This window comes from Lepisma saccharinum, chromosome 18 (assembly GCF_977018435.1).
Source record: "Lepisma saccharinum chromosome 18, izLepSacc3.1, whole genome shotgun sequence".
NCBI classification, from domain to species: Eukaryota; Metazoa; Arthropoda; class Insecta; order Zygentoma; family Lepismatidae; genus Lepisma; species Lepisma saccharinum.
Window position 1 is genome coordinate 23,774,428 of NC_139246.1, and position 18,837 is coordinate 23,793,264.

An 18,837-nucleotide genomic window follows, 5' to 3' on the forward strand; every position below is an offset into this window, starting at 1 on the left:
CTTCTAATTTGTTGGTGGGCGGTAAGATGGCAGACCGGCCGATCGAAGAGCGTCTGCCTCTCCTGTCCCCATCTGGTACCGCCACTGCGGCAAACTACAAATAATTTTAAGTAAATATAAATGACTTCATTTTTCGACTACATAACATTGCGTCCAACGTAGAGAGGGAGTTTCCATACAACATCCGAGCACTCTGAACTCTGGATGCATCTATGTCTCCCACCATAAACAGAAACTATGGGAGTTTTTGAATGAATCACACACGTTTATTTCTTTATATATATTATTTAATGGATAAAATGTTCATTAAGGAATAGCTTCTTGCACAGAAGAGGTAAATCTGCAAGCTACATGGTGGGGAAGGCACAATTAGACGATTAAAATTTGGCGCCTTATCGCCATCTTTGTATGTGGCGTGGTGAAGCACACGTCCCTGAGTAGAGCGTTTTAAAGCCTTCAGTCGTCATGCAGCGTTGGTCAAAAGAGCATCGAGCGCTTGCTTGCAACGTTCTTTAGAAACAATGGCTCCGTTAGTGTGGCTTTCGACGACATTTTGACATCAGAAGGAATGGAATGGTTCCGACCCACAAAACAATATTGAACTGGGTTACACAATACAGAACTGCTGCATCAATTGTCAGCGAAAAGCCTTCTGGTCCCCTTCACGATTCCACTCTTCCGACCAACGATTAATGACAACTGGAGGCTTTAAAACGCTCTACCCAGGGACGTGTGCTTCACCACGCCACCTACAAAGATGTTGGCGTGGCGCCAAATTTAAATCTCTACCCCAATCTTTACAACTAAGCATACATCTCCTTCTCTTTCTGCTAATGCTTAAACCGTCTTCGTTCTGTGCTCCTTATCATCGCTTTCCCTTCACGTTCAATGACTGCTATCATTGTTTCTGTCCCTTCTTCGGTTTCTCCCCCTTCCGTTACCGTACTCTCCTCTGTTTTCATGATTGTTTTCTTTATTTCTGCGTTCGTTTTCCTCTTTTCGATTTTCCTTACTTTTGCCTCCACTTCGGTTATTTTTCTTCTTCTTCTTCTTCTCTCTTCCTCTTTCTCTGCTGTTACCACGTCTGCGTCCTGAAAAATAGAAAAGAAAATCACAAGATATTCTGTGGACTACTTCTGTTCGTTACTTAGAAGCGCCATGGACGTACCCAGCCTTTCTTTCTAGGGGGTGGGTTGGTGGGTGCAAACAATTTGTTTTTTCCAGGGGGACAAACAACACTTTCCATCTTCTACACAGGCTGTAATCAAGGGTAGAAAGCGATACACGTCCTATATATGTTTCTTACACATTAGAGTATATCTTCTGCCACAATGTGATACTTATGTTTCATTTTGTTGATTTGAAAAGAAAATAATATTTTCTTTCCACGTAACAGAACACAATAAACAGAAATAAATTTTCACTTGTTTCTCAGGAGGGGAAAGTGTTCCTACTGGCACCCGCTGGATACGCCCATGTGTGCCCAGTAAGGATACTCTAAAGAGAATCGACGTCTTAAAAAAGCGTACTTACTCGAAAAACGTTAAGTATATCGAAATGGTTCAAGTGTTACATTGTGTCGAAACAATTTTAAACATAATTCTCAAATTAACTTCAGGTCCAAAATTGTCTGGAAGATTTGCAAGATCTTAGATCTGTATGGCTTGTCAAATGTAGGAAACAATGAATGAAGCATAACCTTGACTTTAATTAGGTGAAGAGTTGGATGCCTTGGATAGTGCAAGAGGGCACTAAAGGTAAAGTTTCTGAAGTATGTAATTTCTTCTTAAAGCATTAAACGATTATAATAATATGATTTCTTCAAGTTGTTACGACCTTATACATTGTGTATGATTATTATTTTCTCTTAAAGAAGTTCATTTTCGGACGTTAACATTCAATAATTTCCAAAATATACATTTCTAATCGTTATTGTTGTTGTTGAAGTAAATGTTCGTACTGTGTGCAACGTCATAATTGCTCAATGTTATCACCAACAATACCCAATCGATGCAATTTGTCAGGATATGAATCTACCTGGATATACACCTCAGGGTAACTAATAGTAGGTGAATTGTCCATCACAATTTTCATTCAGTCTGTTTTCCAGAATACAAATTGATATTAAAACGTCAATAAGCAGAGAACAACATCTGCTTCGCATCTTCAGAATTCCACTCCTTAAAACAACGCAGGGATTAGAATAGAAAAGAATGCAAATAGCGATGGACAATTTGCCTACTATTAACATTGTCGTCGGCTGTACGCTCGGGGTATCGCTTATCTCAAAAACTCAAACATCTTGGTCAAGTGCAGTATTTCGTCTTCTGACGTCAGGCTAAATACATTCGTTGTTAGGCTAAATGTAGTGTATTTGTGCTGAGAGATTTCAACCTAACAAGCCTAACCTAACCACGAAATGTCAGAAGATGAAATACAGCACCTGACCAAAAGCTGTTTCAGTTTTGGTGCGACGAGTCACACCCCGTAAGCTCGCAGGAGAGAAGCTTGATTTCTGGTTCCGGGACAAGAGATTGTTGTGGAATAATTCTTCATGGAAGGAATATCTTGTATTACTAGATTGTGTAAAGAGATAAAACTGGTATTAATAGGAAAGAGAATGTTTCTTCATCAATAACCGCACCTGAATATTGCTCACCCATAGCTGAACAACAGACTAAGATTCAGTTGTGATTACAGGATAATAAAGTACTTCAGTCATACCTTTGTTTTTCTTTTTCTTCTTGCGACTTTTGTTTTCTTTACTGCCACTAGATTTGCTATCGCTTTCTTCTTCATCATCATCATCTTCATCACCATCATCTTCTTCTTCTTCCTCTTCCACGTCTTTACCTCCACCTTCACCATCATCATCCTCTTCTTCAGCCTTATCGTTAACTTCGTCGTCGTCAGTGTTGATTGTCGTCTCCTTTGTAACTGCTTCGTCATTCTTGCTGCTATCGTCGTTTATCACTGCTGTGACGTCAAACGTTTTAGCCGTGGTATAAACATTGTTCTGGGGCCTAGTGCCATCTGGTTGTGTGGTGGTAACGTCTTCGCTAGATGCAGGCATGGGCTCTGTGGTTGTTGCAGGTGGAGATGTGGTTGTGGTCACCTCGGGACCAGCAGGAGGTGTGGACTGTGCAGTACTGAACGTTGTAGGTGGATAACTCCAACTTGGAGATTGTTCAGAAGATACTTTGTCTGGTGTAAGTGTGAATTCTTGGAAACTTAGAGGTGTACTCAAGGTTACAGGTGGATAACTCCAACTTGGAGGTTGTTCAGAAGATACTTTGTCTGATGTAGGTGTGAATTCTTGGAAACTTAGAGGTGTACTCGAGATCACAGGTGGATAACTCCAACTTGGAGGTTCTTCAGAAGATACTTTGTCTGGTGTAGCTGTGAATTCTTGGAAACTTAGAGGTGTACTCGAGATCACAGGTGGATAACTCCAACTTGGTGGTTCTTCAGAAGATACTTTGTCTGGTGTAGCTGTGAATTCTTGGAAACTTAGAGGTGTACTCGAGGCTACAGGTGGATAACTCCAACTTGGAGGTTTTTCAGAAGATACTTTGTCTGGTGTAGCTGTGAATTCTTGGAAACTTAGAGGTGTACTCGAGGCTGCAGGCGGATAACTCCAACTTGGAGGTTCTTCAGAAGATACTTTGTCTGAGGTAGGTGTGGACTCTTCGAAACTTAGAGGTATACTCGAGGCTACAGGCGGATAACTCCAACTTGGAGGTTCTTCAGAAGATACTTTGTCTGAGGTAGGTGTGGACTCTTGAGGGAAGCTTGCAAATGAATGCGTTGCATATTCTGTCATGTCAGAAAAACCTTGTTCAGATGGAGTATAATATGGAATAGTACCAGAATCATCCCACCAGGGTGAGTAAGTTGAGTGTGACGGGTTTGCTGAAGATCCTTGCGGTCCATTTCTGTCAAAGTCTGATGGCTGTTCTGTTCCATAGTCTTGAGTATTCTGATCGTACTTAGGCGTCCAGAAATATGTACCATAAGAGTCATCCTTAGTGTATAATGTTGATTCCTCTTGCTCGTTATCAGGTCTCTTGGTGTTTTCATCTTCATATCCATTGTGGCCAACATCCTGACGTTTGTTCTAGAAAAATATATAATTAATATTATTTTCGAAAGTGTAATAGTAATGGCGAATATATGCATGCCCTATGGACTATATTTTCCCTAGTTATTCAACCACACTTTCCTACCACATTTTAAGAATCTCTGCTTAATATTCGACATCTTTACATCTCACAATAACGACTTTACACCAATCCGGATTGAATGTTATAGATAAATCCCTGCATCTGTGTACCTTTGACCATAAAGGAGTTAAAATAAAAGCTGTGCTATGAAGGTCCAGCGTCATGTCATGCTTGCAGAACACCATGAGCCTTATATTTGACTATAGCTACATTGTTGGTATATTACCTAGAGTGGTTGAAGCGTTTTTCTGGCTGAAGAAAATTGAATACCAAATTTTACCTGCTGTTTCATAGCAAATGGCGAGGAAGTATGGAGATTCAAGACTAGTGTCTTTTTCATTAAAGTGTTTACTTGCTGAAGCCAATTGAATGCCAAGTTTTGCCTAACTTTCTTGTGGAAGGAAGCAATGAGGGAAGAGAGACTGGAGTGAATTTAAGGGTCTCCTTGTTAAAGCCAAATCTTGCCTAGCTATCTGGGTCTTCTGTTTACGCAGCTACAGTTAACTCGCTTTGATCCGCTCCAAATGATACAGCAACCATACTGTTGATAGTGAGACTTATACATGTATGTAGTTTATAAGTTCATGAATACCTAAGACACACATTTCAATACTTTGGCTTTGGATTTTGATATTCATAATATTGTCTTTGTACGAGTTATTTTTTAACTTTAAATTCCATCATAATTACAAATATTTGCGCCAATGTTGAAGCGAAAATCCTCCTTCTCCCCCCTCATAAAGGAAGTGGACTAAAAATTTAATTTTCAAAGATTTCAAAAAGATTCAATTCAAAATTTGTACATTTATGTACAAAAGTGAATTGTAACTTGCCAAAAGGAATTGATTTTCCCTTTCCTATTTTAAAGTTAGAAACTCATGAGAAACAGCCATATCTCTTGCAGATCAACATATTTTTGTTCATAAACACTACGATAGAAAACTAGATTCATTCTGTATATTCAGTCCACTTCTGTCTCTGAATGTACAATTATGGAGCATAGTGATATTTTATATGTTTGATTTCATTTCATTTAATTTGCTTTATTTTATTTTTGCGAAGATGGGGATGAGTGATGATATGATGAAATTGATGAAGGGACACTCACAAATGTCCATGCCCAGGCCAGGATTCGAACTCGGGACCCCTGGCTTCGTACAGCGATGTGCTAACCACTCCGCCACAGGGGCCGGTGATATTTTATATTTATACGCCACTTACCCTAATAAGAATCATCTGCTCTTCATTACCTGTGAATGGATAAAAGTTCACATTAGAAAAATATATATATATATGATGCCTCAGTTTGAAACTTACAATACATATCTTCAAAGAAAAGTATAACTATGATAAATACATCTTACTAACCCACGATCGGTCACGCTCGCTTGAGTCACGCGGTGCCTAACCTTTCAGGCATATTTCACCACATGTAATTTTTGTATTTCTATTTCTACTTCTATTGATCTGTTAATTATTTCCTTTCTTCTTTATTACAATTTTTTGTTTCAAAATTTTTATGGAGCATAAACGTGTGTGTGACATTTTGCACACAAAATTTAAGGTTCTAGACAGGAGATTGGATTAAAATATTCCTAATGAACTGATTTGTGGTGTCTGAGAACACATGAAAAAAAAACTAGAGTATGATGGCTTAATGCACGAAAAGCATTAACAAAGAGTGCGTTACGTGTGTGACGCTTTAAAATGCAGCAAATTTTGACTTCATTTCTCTGTGAAGGATATTGACTGCAAAGGATAGTATCTTTTATTGGTAAAATGTACAAATAATATGCACTCACAAACATCTATACCTTAATGTAATTAAAAATAATAATAATTTCCACATTAATTCATGTTATTGTTTACATGGAGTAGGGCCACTTTTCGTGGAATGTCACTTTTCTGTTTTCAAACAGATTAATACATCGTCGAAGCGAACAGCTCTCAGTGCTAACAAAAAAATGCTTGTTTCTCAAAGCTGCCCTGAAGAACTCTGAGCATTTACATCTATCTGATATAATATAAAATGATTTAGACACTTTTCGTATTCTTTATTAACATGACAAAAACATATAGGTGCGAAAATTCACTTGAAACAGCTTAGACTTACATATTGACTAAATAATGAACATATCTAAATAACAAATATGTAACGTAATCGGTCGCGGGTAAGCTCTACGCTTCTTCCACAACAATGGTCTTTCTCAAACTGCCGTTTTCGTCATCCCATAACAATGTGATCAGGTCACTCCTGACACTAAAAGTCAGCTAGAGAGCACCGCAGGCCAATATTTTAACTGTTAAAATGGACAATAAAACATTCTGAATGTACTTCATAAATATAACTTAAAATATTTTTAAAGTCTGCATAATATTAGCTGCCATGTTAATTTACAGTTTAATGATAATGACACTATTTATGGTTTAACAAGAATACTATTTTGTATATTTTTCTACACAAAATATTTGCTATTTTTGCCTATAAAAATTATTCAATTTGAAATCAAGAGATATGTAAGTGTTTACAGTTTACATATTACATTTCCTTCATATAAGCTTCACCCTATCAGTACACATATTTTGTTTCCTTTCATTTCCTTTATTAGAGCCTAAAAAACACAATTAAATGATTACGAGATTAATGTACTTTCACGAAAAGTGATTCTGAGATCTACAAAATCCTTATGTACATTATTCTATAAATTATTTATTTAAAGTGATTTAAATCGCGATTTATATCAACCTGATTTAAATCAATCCACCTTGTTGACATATAATGATAATGTTAATTGCTCACCTTGTGGTTGTAGTGCATTTTGTTCACCACTAGAAACACTAGGACTAGGGAATGCCTGAAAGAAAATCAAATAGGAATGGGTCAAGTAGGGTTCAAGATTACAAAGCACAAACAGTATTATTTATCTGCGTAGTTAACACGATGTCACGAAATAGAAAAATCTATAGTTCAATAATTCACAAACCAAATATTCACTTCCACTCTAATATTCCCGAGTTATTGTTACTTGTATGTGAACCTTGTCATACACTTTCTTGCTTGTGGAGCATTCCATTGTCACAGGTGGGACACGAGGACTACATTTGTTGATATTAAATTGACTATTCTACTGATAGGTAACAAATATTTTTCTTACAGTTTCTGTGCAATGAGATATGAAACTTAACACTGTCGATTATACATAAATACCCTTTTCCATGTACTGAGTTCAAATATACAACCACGGCTTTTATCTTATGCATGGTCAACTTACTCCTTAAATGCATGTATTATGTTTTATGTTTATTCTTTACCAAATGTATGTTTCATTCTTGAATTGCGATTCATTCCCGCAAGATTAGTTTCTAATCAAGATATGTTACAGAAGTGGTAAAGAAAAAAAGGAAGAAACCAAAAAGGGGAATAGGAATAACAAAGCTAGCGAGACACGCAGAGAGAAATAGAGGAAAAAGATAAGTAAAAAGAAGAAATGAAGAAGATGACGACAAAGAAAGAAAGAGAAATAAAGGAGTGATACACAGAGAGAAGAATAAGAAATGAAGAAGGGAAAGAAAAATAAAGAAATGACATAGAGAAAGAGAGACGAGTAAAAAATGCGTTACAGGGGGAGAGAGAGAGACAAGAAAAGACAAAATAAATAAGCGTTAGAGGGAGAGAGAAATCGAGAGAAACAGAGAGAGGAAGAAGAAAGAAACTACACATACAGAAAATAAAGAAACTTAGGCAAAGAAAAGGGTAGAGGAAATGAAATGATCAAGTAGAAATCACCACGAACAAAAGCGTCTAAAACCAGGTAAAGAATATCGAAAGCTTCAAAGAAGTTACAAGAAAACAAGAGACATTTGCAAATCAAGTTAAAGTTAGAATGTATGAATAACCAGGCATTTCTGCTTTATTCTAGGGGGTCGAGTTATTATATATTTGTTATATCTGTGCTTTCTGTTCACTGGACGAAACGATCTCGTGTTCAAAATAAAGTTCTCGCAAAAAGGTAAAGCTCTGTGGTAAAACGACTGTAGTTCGTCCTCTCTCTGTTAGATGGCAGGCTTTCACAGGATGACTTACGCGCCATCTGTTGAGAGAAAGAAGCAAAACATGTTCTTGCCCAGGAACTTATAATCTGGTGTTCAGCAGCAAAAAAATCCCAACATGATAATGAAGGAAAATTACCATATAAGTGCACATTTTTAAAAAGTAAAAAAAAAATCTTTGATGTATTTACTTTATTGACGATGGAAAGTGATTGTTCCCATTGAAAGCGTAAGACCAGCTGTCCACATTTTGATATCTAAAAATGCAATTCCCTCTCTATTCTAAGAATCTAATTCTAAAACTAAGTGGCCCCCCGATGGCGCAGTGGTAGCGTTGTTGCCTTGTAATCAAGGGGTCCTGGGTTCGATACCCGGTAGCAGTGGCGTGCCCAAGGGGATTTGGTGGGGGTTATAACCCCTCCCCTTGGCCCAGTATTCCTAAAAAAACCATCAAATGCAGGAAAAGATGGCAAAATGAGGGCTGACTACTAAAAAATGTATACATAACCCCCTCCTTTCGAAAATCCTGGGCACGCCACTGCTACTATTATCCATTTTCCTCTTGCATCTCACGTCTTTTAAGGCATGGGATTATACTAATGCTAATACACATACAGGTTGTCAATATCTTTGTTGGTGTCTTGATTCAATTCAACCGTAAAAGAAAATGAATGAACATGGTGATAGGCAATTTGCCAGGTAATATTTTTGCATACAATTGTACAGGTCGCCGGAGGAGAGAGGTAATTTCAAATTAAAACTTTTTCTTAAAGTGGTAGAACTGTCTTGGGTGAATATATTCAACTTTCTTGCACTGACATGGAAAAAAAATCTTGAGTTTTGTTCAGAATCGAACCTGAAAGCATTACATACAAGAAACCGCAAGAAACACAATCTAAAAATCCCCTAACATAAAACAGCCACCTATAACAAACAAGTCCTTTATTGTTACAGGGATAAGGGAATGGAACAAACTGCCTGTATCATTGACTAACGTTATTTGCCATCAAAGTTTTAAGAAACAACTAAAGAACTTACTATTGTCCCAACAACTACATTAACCTTCATATTTACACATCACACAATGCATACCTAACACCCCTCCCCCCGCAACTCACAATGAAGACTTATTACTTATCTTTTGTACTTATCAATTCAATGTATCATTTTATTATTGTACGTATAATCTTTATATTATCTTTATTGTATTATCATGATAAATGTGTTTTTTCTGTTTTTATTCATTTGCTGTATCTTTGACAAGGGTTGGTTGTAAGAACGGCTCACGAGGCCGAAACACGCCTGCTTAAATAAAGACCATTCTATTCTATTCTATTCTATTCTATTCTATTCTATTCTATTCTATTCTATTCTATTCTAACAGACACTTGGGTTGTAACAAACTGCAAATCCATTGACTTTCAATGGGATCATTACAACCCAGAAGTGTTAGTGACTGTACATACACACATGGACGTCCTGAAAGGGAAGCAAGAACCCCCATGGAAAATGATAGTCATATGTGCTTCGTTCTCGACTGGAAAAATCCTTCGGACGTCAATGCACACACACACACACACACACACACACCCACACACAAATACACACACACACACACACACATGAAGAAGAAAGAGAAAATTAGTTAAGATAAATATTTTTAGAATGGAACGACAACAAGAGAGAGAGAGAGAGAGAGTGTGTGAATTTGAATTAATTTTTGGGTGCGTCAGCACTGAGGCTATTGCACCCGTCACACTATACGGGGTCCAGCCCCTTATCATAACAAAAATAAAAGCGTGTCTGAAAATTAAAATTTCTTACCTTGGCTTAAAGCTGAGGCTAAAATGGGCGCTCAGCACAAATAAGGACAAAACACAGGACGACACAAACGAAATTATACTGGCCATGGGGCCAGTCGCCAGAGCCTCGTTAGTCTGCAGTCCAGGGTGTACTACGTGGAAGTGAGGTTGACTATTGGGTGTACTACGTGGAAGGAGCACCTCTTACACCCCAGAGAGAGAAAGTGAGAGAGGTATGGTAATAGAAGCTAAGAAAGAAGATACAGATTAATAAGAATTGAGAAGAAAAGAAGAAAGAAAAAGTAAAAGAGGTAAGATAAAAATCGGAAGTGAAAGGAGAGAGAGAGTGAGAGAGAGAGAGAGAGAGAGAGAGATCATACAGTGTCCTGCCCACTCGGTAGAAAATTTGTGGCGGCGCCCCTGTTCCAGAGATAATCGTACCATACCCTAACAGTATATCCTGTGTTCCTCACAGAATACAATGTAGATCCGCTTAAATACATAACAAATTTTCATTCTGAACATTATTTTTTGTTTTATGATTTGGAATTAATACAAAGTTCTAACAGCATCTACAAATCACTATTGAAGTGGATATTTAAGAATTAATTGCAAATTTCACAGAAAGTAAAAAAAATATGCTTTGTTTTGGTTCGGCAAATAATATTGCGAGTTTAAAAAAATATGCCCTCATGACGTCGCAGTGAATTTTCCACTGCCGTGACCAGGATTCGAACCTGGGTTATTGCGGCCACAACGCAATGTCCTAACCACTAGACGATCACGGCTAAGACGAGGGACACGCTGTCACAAGCTTACAATCGCTCGCACTTGGCGTTGATCCGTGTGCCACTGCCTACAATCGACATTTTCCGTAATGGTAAGAATCGGTAGCCCAATTATTCTTTTACCACATGCTATGTTTAATTGTTGACCCACTAACAAGTTAAAAGTAATATTTTTGTGTTGTTAATTCAAGGTGGTTGAAGCAAGCAACTCTGCGAAATTTCAGTACGACTGTCATTTGTTTCATTAAGTTGGTCGGGTTCAAATCTCTCTCCACGTTTCATGTCATATTCTGCATTGTTAAACAATTCTCTCCAAAAATAAAGTATTTTCAAGCCGACGAACGTTCCAAGCAACTACGGCAGGTATAGCCTATTTCGTATGTAATTGGACTATCTCACTTCGTTCTCCAGAAAATTAATTACGTCGTTATTAAGACTAACGCACCTTTTTGGTTAGGGTAGTTGTGTTACACGTACATGGTCGCAGAATAAATTGCTCACACATTGGAAATGAATTATGTGTAGTTGTTTTGAATCTGCTGTACGAAATCATGTCTATATGTAAATTAGTCTGAACCACAGAGAAGGGAAATAAAGAGGGGACAGAGAATTTTTGAGGCACGGAAGCTGGAATTCTTGATTTTTGGTGGGTACGGTCCGGACACACACTGCGCTGTTAAGTACCAATCAATACAATGAAACAGTGAGATGGAATGAAGTTTTTCTTTCTCCGAATGTTATTTGTTATTGTCCTTTCGTCAATTTAATATTATCACTATTCATCCTCATCTTTGCAATTAGCAGTGACGTAGCATGGACATTTCGGGTGGGAACGCCAAGTCCGAAGGAAAAGTCGGTCCTTTCTTGCTTAATAATTTACTTATGGTATTAGTCGCCACAGGTATTATTTGCCTGAAGTAAGCTGGGTTTTCAATAAAACATCATCATTGCATGTTTTAGCTAGAAAATTAGATGCCTCACTATACCACAGATGTTTTGAACTCTGGTGTTATATACCTTTTTTTATATCTTTCTGCATGACGCAAGTCATTAAAAACCTACCTGAATCACAAGCGCCTCTGCACAACAGTAGACGTCATTGTTGTGGGCGATCCAACTACTGATTGATTTGGTTTATTTTACTTCGATATTCTACCACTTTTGGTTAATTGCGAATATGAATATGAGTGATGATATTGATGAAGGGACACTGACAAAGAACACCCGTGCTCACGCCGGGATTCGAACCAGGGACCTCTGTCGTCTTGGCGCACTGTGAAAAGCAGAGTGGATGATCCAAATATCGTACACTCTACTGACGTAACAGTGCCGATTAGTAATTCAGACCACTGTTTATTACATCTTGAGAATGCTGATAAACATTTTAAAATAATTTTCTCCAGAGACCATTCGATGTTAAGAGTTTTCAAATGAATTCTAAACATTTCCATTCACACAATATTAAGTAGTTGGATGCTGCCTATCGCCTACTTTGTTTAATATCTATTTAGAAGATATAGTGAAAACTTGTTTCCAGGGTACAGGAGGTGTCAAATTGGGAGGAAGAAGAATAAACTGCATAAGATTTGCTGATGACATGGCATTATTCGCTGAGGATGAAATAACCATAAATAGTATGTTAGAAGAGTTAAACAGCAGCTGTGAGCAGTATGGAATGAAGATTAATGTAAAGAAGACAAAGGCAATGGTTATAGGACGGAAACCAAGGAATATTAATGTGAGAGCAAACAGTGAAAGAATCCAGCAAGTGGATAGCTTCAAGTACCTCGGATGCACTATAAGCAGTGACATGAGCTGCAACCAAGAAGTGAAAATGAGAATCGCAATAGCAAAAGAAGCTTTCAATAGAAGAAAAAATGTTTTTTGTGGACCCATGGACATAGGTCTAAGGAAGAGATTAGTGAAATGTTTTGTGTGGAGTGTAGCACTATATGGTGCAGAAACCTGGACATTGAGAAGAAATGAAGAGAAACGACTCGAAGCTTTTGAAATGTGGACATGGCGAAAAATGGAGCGTGTAAAATGGACGGACAAGGTAAGAAACGAAGCCGTACTGAAAAGAGTTGGTGAAAAAAAGATCAATACTGGAGACCATCAAGAAGAGGAAAAGAAACTGGTTAGGACACTGTCTAAGAAGGAACTGCCTGCTAAGAGATGCCTTGGAGGGAATGGTTGAAGGAAGAAAAGTCCGTGGAAGAAAGAGATATCAGCTTATGGATGATATTAAATTAACTGGGTCGTATGCTATTACGAAGCGTAAGGCAGAGAACAGGGAAAGCTGGAGATTGCAGTGAAAAACCTGCCAATTAGGCAGAAAACAATGAATGAATGAATGAATGAATATAATAACGAAAAAATACAATAAAAAAATAATAGTTTTGCGGGTTAAGTTGTAGAGCAGCCACAGGCTGAATTTCTACCACGAGGACTTCACCAACTTCTATCGTCTGCTTCAGAAGGCAGGAAGGGTCACATGAACCAATCACGGTAGACCTCTCGTACGCCGGCGTAAGAGAGTCCATTTACGCGCGTGCTGTAGAAATGGAAGCTTTCCCTCCATAAAGGCAGCAAGGAATATAGGAGTCCTGTACGCCGAACCTGCTCGGCGTCCGGCCGGGAAAGGCATTGAAAAGAGATGCTAGAACGAGCGTTGAGAGTGGAGCGTTGCAAGTGGATCGCGAAAAATAGCCATTATAATGCCATGAAGGTCAAACATATATGAAATTAGTCACGTTTTACTTTATAATCACAGCATTTAAGCATTTTTGAAATTTTAAATCTGGGAACGCCGGGCGTACGGGCGTACTATAACGCTACGCCACTGGCAATCAGCCAGAAGTAGCAGAAAAGCGAAGTGAAAGAAACAAATCAATCAATAGACTTTACGATTGAAGATACTTTAAACCAGGTTAAGGCGTTCACTCGTCTTGAGATCGTTCGCTGCGGGACGGCGTAGGTTCGAATCCGGCTCTGGTCGGAATTTATTCGGCCTACGTATAGGGCCGGTGGCAACCCACCATCGTGAGGAAATTGGGGAGCTTCGAATGAGTAAGCATAATCCGGTCCCGGCTGGGGATACGTCGGGCTGACTCCCTGACTATTCCAATACTGGTTGAAGATCTCCACGCTTAGAGGTGACGAAGGAAAGCGTGGGAGGGAGACCGGCAGTCGGTAGGTACGCCAAGGCCCTTCATGGGCTGTAGCGCAAAGGATTATTATTATTATTATTATTAAAATACATGATCTTTTTTTGTGCTTAATCATAAAAAGGCTTAACAAGAAGTGGCCGAAGTGAGCAACCGCCCGGGGCCTTGTGTCCCATGGGGCTTGTACAAAAAAATAAAAAAATAAATAATGAAATGCAGGTGAGAAAATTGATGGACAAGATTAATTTTTGTGGGCAGTAAAACCAAAGCATTCCGTTTGTATCGGCTCCAGATTCAAGCTATACTCTGTCCGGGGAATCCGTTGAGCATGGCTGAGCCCTCTAGAGTCACGTCTTGCGCAGAGACTTGTTTTCGTTCGCTCGCTCCAGAGACACCCCGGGATCAGTGGCGTGCCCAAGGGGGGGTTGGTGGAGATTTTAAGCCCCCCTTTGACCCAGAATTTCTAAAATAACAAAGTCAAAGATAGGAAAAGATGACAAAATGAGGGGCAACTACCAAAAAATGCGTAGGCTATGTAACCCCTCCCTTTCGAAAATCCTGGGCACGCTACTGCCCGGGAGGCACAAGTGGTTCGGATCCCACTTTAAACTGTACGTCCAGTCCCGATTAGCCTTAGTGTGCATAAAGTGGACTTTAAACAAAAATTCAATCAATCTAAAACTAAGTTATCAATATCGCACGGCAATGATTATTCGATGTCTAAAGGAGCGATAACTTCATCTAATGTCCAAAATCAAGTGACCGCAACCTTATGGCCTCTACAACCAATAATAACCCTCCAATTAAACTAACTAAATAATATTTACCCAAGTGACATTGAATATCATCCTTTTAGGTGTGAGAATAATATACTAAATAATTGGCCACTCCTAACCTAGGCCGTCATTGTTCTTTACTTTATTGGTTTAGAGTTTCCTAAGGGTTGTATTTTCTATACATTTATGACTCTCTACATTATAGGCGTAAAATTGGAGGGACAGAGGGAGCACTTGCCGCCGCCCCCCTAAAAAAATTAAGTTTACTAATACTTCCAAGTTAACCCCCTCGGACGTGAGGAGCAAAGTAATGAGTAATTTTTGTAATTTCACAAATGCAACAGTTATTTAGCAAATTGCCTTGCATGCTATTTTATTGGATAAGAAAATTGTAAATTTTGCCCCCCTCCCCCGAAATTAAAGCCCCAAGTTACGCCCATATTCTACGTTATCGCAAAAAGATTACGAAACATATATTTTATTGTAAATTTAGGTGACAATCTTCTAATTTTCGTTAAAATGGGATATGAATTGAATTGGATTTACTATAATTGTTGTTTGAAGTCACTTTATGCACAGATAAGCTAATCGGAACTGGACCTACAGTTTAAAGTGGGATCCGAACCACACACAACATTGCTCCCTAATAAAAAACATACCGCAAAGAAGTGACGCGCTATGCAACTATCCTAGCGCCTCTGTCGGAAAAGTTTAAACTTTACAATCCAAGATGAACATAGTGCAATAGACATTTCGTTGTGCAACTATCTTCTGATTATTTAATTAAGGGTTATAAGCGCAGTGGTAGCGTCGTTGCCTTGTAATCAAGGGGTCCCGGGTTCGATACCCGGTGGAGGCACATAGTGGTTCGGATTTCACTTTAAACTGAAGGCCCAGTCCTTAAAACCATGTAAAGAAAACCAGTCCCGATTAGCCTTACTGTGCATAAAGTGGACTTAAAACACCAACAGAATCAATTAAGGGTTACTTACTCCAACCAGGGTTAAGCACAGAACCAAAAGGATTGCTGCTGATGTACATCGTGAAATCATTCTCTGCAATACCCTCCACCAAATTATATCACAGAATGTCCGCTACACAATTCCTGTCACTTGCTGAGGCAAGTCTGACCTTTTACATTACACTAGCAGAAGAAGCGACATCAACATTCTATATTACGTCATAAAAGTGCTAGAAAAAATGCTTCCGCAAAAATTCAATGACAGTTTCGTGCTGGAATTCCAATTCTCTGATGCGACACAAGAAAGAATATCAGTGTCAATATTACGAGGAAAATAAGAGTTATGGCGTTACATTGTACCTCTTACTTCATCTAGAGACTTCTTTTATTGTAAATCTGCGCAAGATCCATTGAGTCGTACTAATGTATTTTTCTAGTGTTTATACATTGACATTTGTCGTATATTTTCGTGCAGCTGATGGTAGACGAATTGCCCATCATAATTTTCCGCGAGCCGCCCTCCGTGACGCAGTGGTTATCACTGCGCGCTACGATACCAGGGGCCTCGGGTTCGAATTAGGGCTGTGCAATATTTCGATATAAAGTCGGTATCGTAAAAATTTCGATATCGATAATATTAAGGTCGATGGTGTCGTTATCGATATGTCGATATTCGGTATGTCGTTATCGTCTTCTTAAATTCGTTGGTATTAAAATACAAAGCAACGAAATATACGGGATTCACAAACGTCCTTACTCGATTTCACCATCATTTCATGGTACTGTAGGTCCGAACTTCGTGAAGTTCACCCAAGGTCGTGAAGTAGAGAATATCCAAAGAAAGAAATATGACACTAAGAAACAAACAAAGTTACGTAAATCATAGACATAAAGAAAGTCATGTGGAAAGAAAGTATGGATGATTGATTGATTTGCTTTATTTTACTTCGCTTCTTGTGCCACTTTTAGCTAATTTGCGAAGATGGGGATGAATGATGATATGATGAAATTGATGAATAGACTCGCAAACATCCATGCCTAGGCCGGGATTCGAACACTCATATCAATTAAACTATTTTCTCAATTTTCCTCATGACAGACGAACACAAATACCCATGCCTTACCCGGGACTCGAACTCGGAACCTCTGGCGTTGTAGCGCGCTGTGTAAACCAATCCACCACTGATGTCGACTACCACTCCGCCACCAGGGCGGCTAAGCTATGGATGATAATGGTGTGAATGACGTAAGAAAGAGGAATGGGCAGTGGCTTATTTGAAGGTAGTAATCGAATTCGAACCATACTAAAAATATAAATACGTCATTGGAATTGGAAGAGAGGTTCTTTTGTAGTACGACTGATATGCGATTAGGGTTACCACACTTCCGCTTTTTCATTTTAACCTTGTGTCCGTTGTCCGGAAGGAATTTGAAAAATATCATAAATACCCTACAGTTTGAGCGTCACATAATATAAATTAGGAAAATACGTGTTTCAGATGGACAAAGAGAAATCATGCAAGTTACATTTCTATGGACTGCACTCCCAAACTCAATGGTGAAATTCATTTTGATTCAGCATTGCCCAGAAAAAGAGTGGGCTAGATCAAAGACGGAAGCAATTAATGAACAAAGTTTTGAAGTCACTGTTCAATACCTGAGATGAATTTCATGGTTTGGAGTTTATACTGATGGAATTAATCATGGAACTTACAAGGCCGTTTCACATTCGTATTCAATATTTTGATTGTAAAGCAGGGGGTATACAGGACAAAGTAATTTAACTAAAAAACATCCCAAATGAAACTTCTGGAACCATTACAAGTTACATTAATAATTGTTGAATATTTGTTTGCCATTCCACTTCATAATGCAAATGTTGAGAGAGTACTTCATTAATATCAACACAACGGACTCATAATAGGATCTGTACTGGTACCGATTCAGAAAAATTTCAAAGAGTTTCATTGTTGAGAGTTTCATAAGTATATTTTGACTGAACCTGGAATTTTGAGAAATATTACCTCCTCTGAGAAGTACGAGTCAAAATATGTGTAGTAAGAAGTGTATTGCTTAGTATTGATTACAAGTTTGGAAATTTTGCATTCAGGAAATCATAAAGAAATCATACTTTTATTAAAATTGAAAATGTGTAAATTTTACATTACTTTTTAACGTGTTCTAGAAATGTGTACGATTTACTTCGAATGTTTTGTGTCCTACGTTTCGACTTAAGGTCCTACATTTTGGGACATCATGTCCTGTTTTTTTCCAAATGGCGATCTGGTAACCTTATCTGCTATTTATCAACCAATGTTCACAAATCGAGATCATCACAACCGCAGATTCTTCTAAATCGAGACTGGGACTTAGGTATGACATTTAAAATTTTACGCACGTGGTCGTCAGTGACGCAACTCTGACGATGAACGAGATAACAAGCTGATCGTTGCTTCGTCTGTCCTCCACATTTTCTTTGTTGCAATGACCAACAATACACACGCGCATCTAACCTAGAGCATAAAGTGACGCAGTTGCATTTGGTCATGATATATTTGGGGGGAGGCGTAGCGAGGTACTGGAAAGTGTATTTTCTCTTTATGTGGTATACATTTGTAAACTATTCTGTTAGCTTTGTGTCACATTATGAGTTTCTACCTCTGCAGCTATGAGGGATTTGGATTGACCACATGAGCTGAACAAGTTTCACTATACCTGCAAAAATGTCGACCTCCGTGGTGGTGTGGTTAGCACAGCGCGCTACGACGCCAGGTGTCCCGGGTTCGAATCCCAACCTGGATATGGGAGTTCTCTGTGAGTGTCCCGAAAAAACCAGAGTCGTAAATCCAAGACCTCCCCCCTCCTTAAAATGCCCTCCGATTGACATATTTGAGATTGGAAAGTTCTAAAAATACGAAATATATTATTGTGTATACCGCTCCCCTAGGAAGTTGCAGCTATGTACTGTCCACCTTTACAATTCCAGCCCCTCCCCCCAAAAAAATAACCTGCGCACGCTATTGATCACAGAAGTCTAGTTCTGAACTGCAGACATCAAAGTATATTCCAT

At 38.6% G+C, this 18,837-nt stretch overlaps 1 protein-coding gene and 1 non-coding gene across 2 annotated transcripts; both read right to left on the reverse strand.

The window, feature by feature from the left end:
- Window positions 1-255: 255 nt before the first annotated feature.
- Window positions 256-15,938, reverse strand: LOC146001916 (uncharacterized). Its single transcript, XM_083139633.1, has 5 exons — window positions 15,799-15,938; window positions 7,024-7,078; window positions 5,445-5,473; window positions 2,725-4,117; window positions 256-1,091 (listed from the first exon to the last, which is right to left on the reverse strand). The coding sequence occupies exons 1-5, from the start codon at window positions 15,856-15,858 to the stop codon at window positions 886-888; spliced, it is 1,743 nt and encodes a 580-aa protein (XP_082995759.1). The 5' UTR covers window positions 15,859-15,938; the 3' UTR covers window positions 256-885.
- TRNAH-GUG (transfer RNA histidin (anticodon GUG)) lies at window positions 10,792-10,863 on the reverse strand. Its single transcript has one exon. It is a non-coding gene; the product is annotated as a tRNA-His (tRNA).
- Window positions 15,939-18,837: the final 2,899 nt, after the last annotated feature.

Excerpts from the sequence above, each read along its gene's own strand:
- LOC146001916 (XM_083139633.1), bottom strand. The coding sequence starts at position 15,858 with ATGATTTCACGATGTACATCAGCAGCAATCCTTTTGGTTCTGTGCTTA. Across the intron at positions 5,474-7,023 it reads AAATGCACTACAACCACAAG|GTAATGAAGAGCAGATGATT; the intron begins GTGAGCAATTAA and ends ATCCATTCACAG. Across the intron at positions 1,092-2,724 it reads GAAGAAAAAGAAAAACAAAG|GACGCAGACGTGGTAACAGC; the intron begins GTATGACTGAAG and ends TCTATTTTTCAG.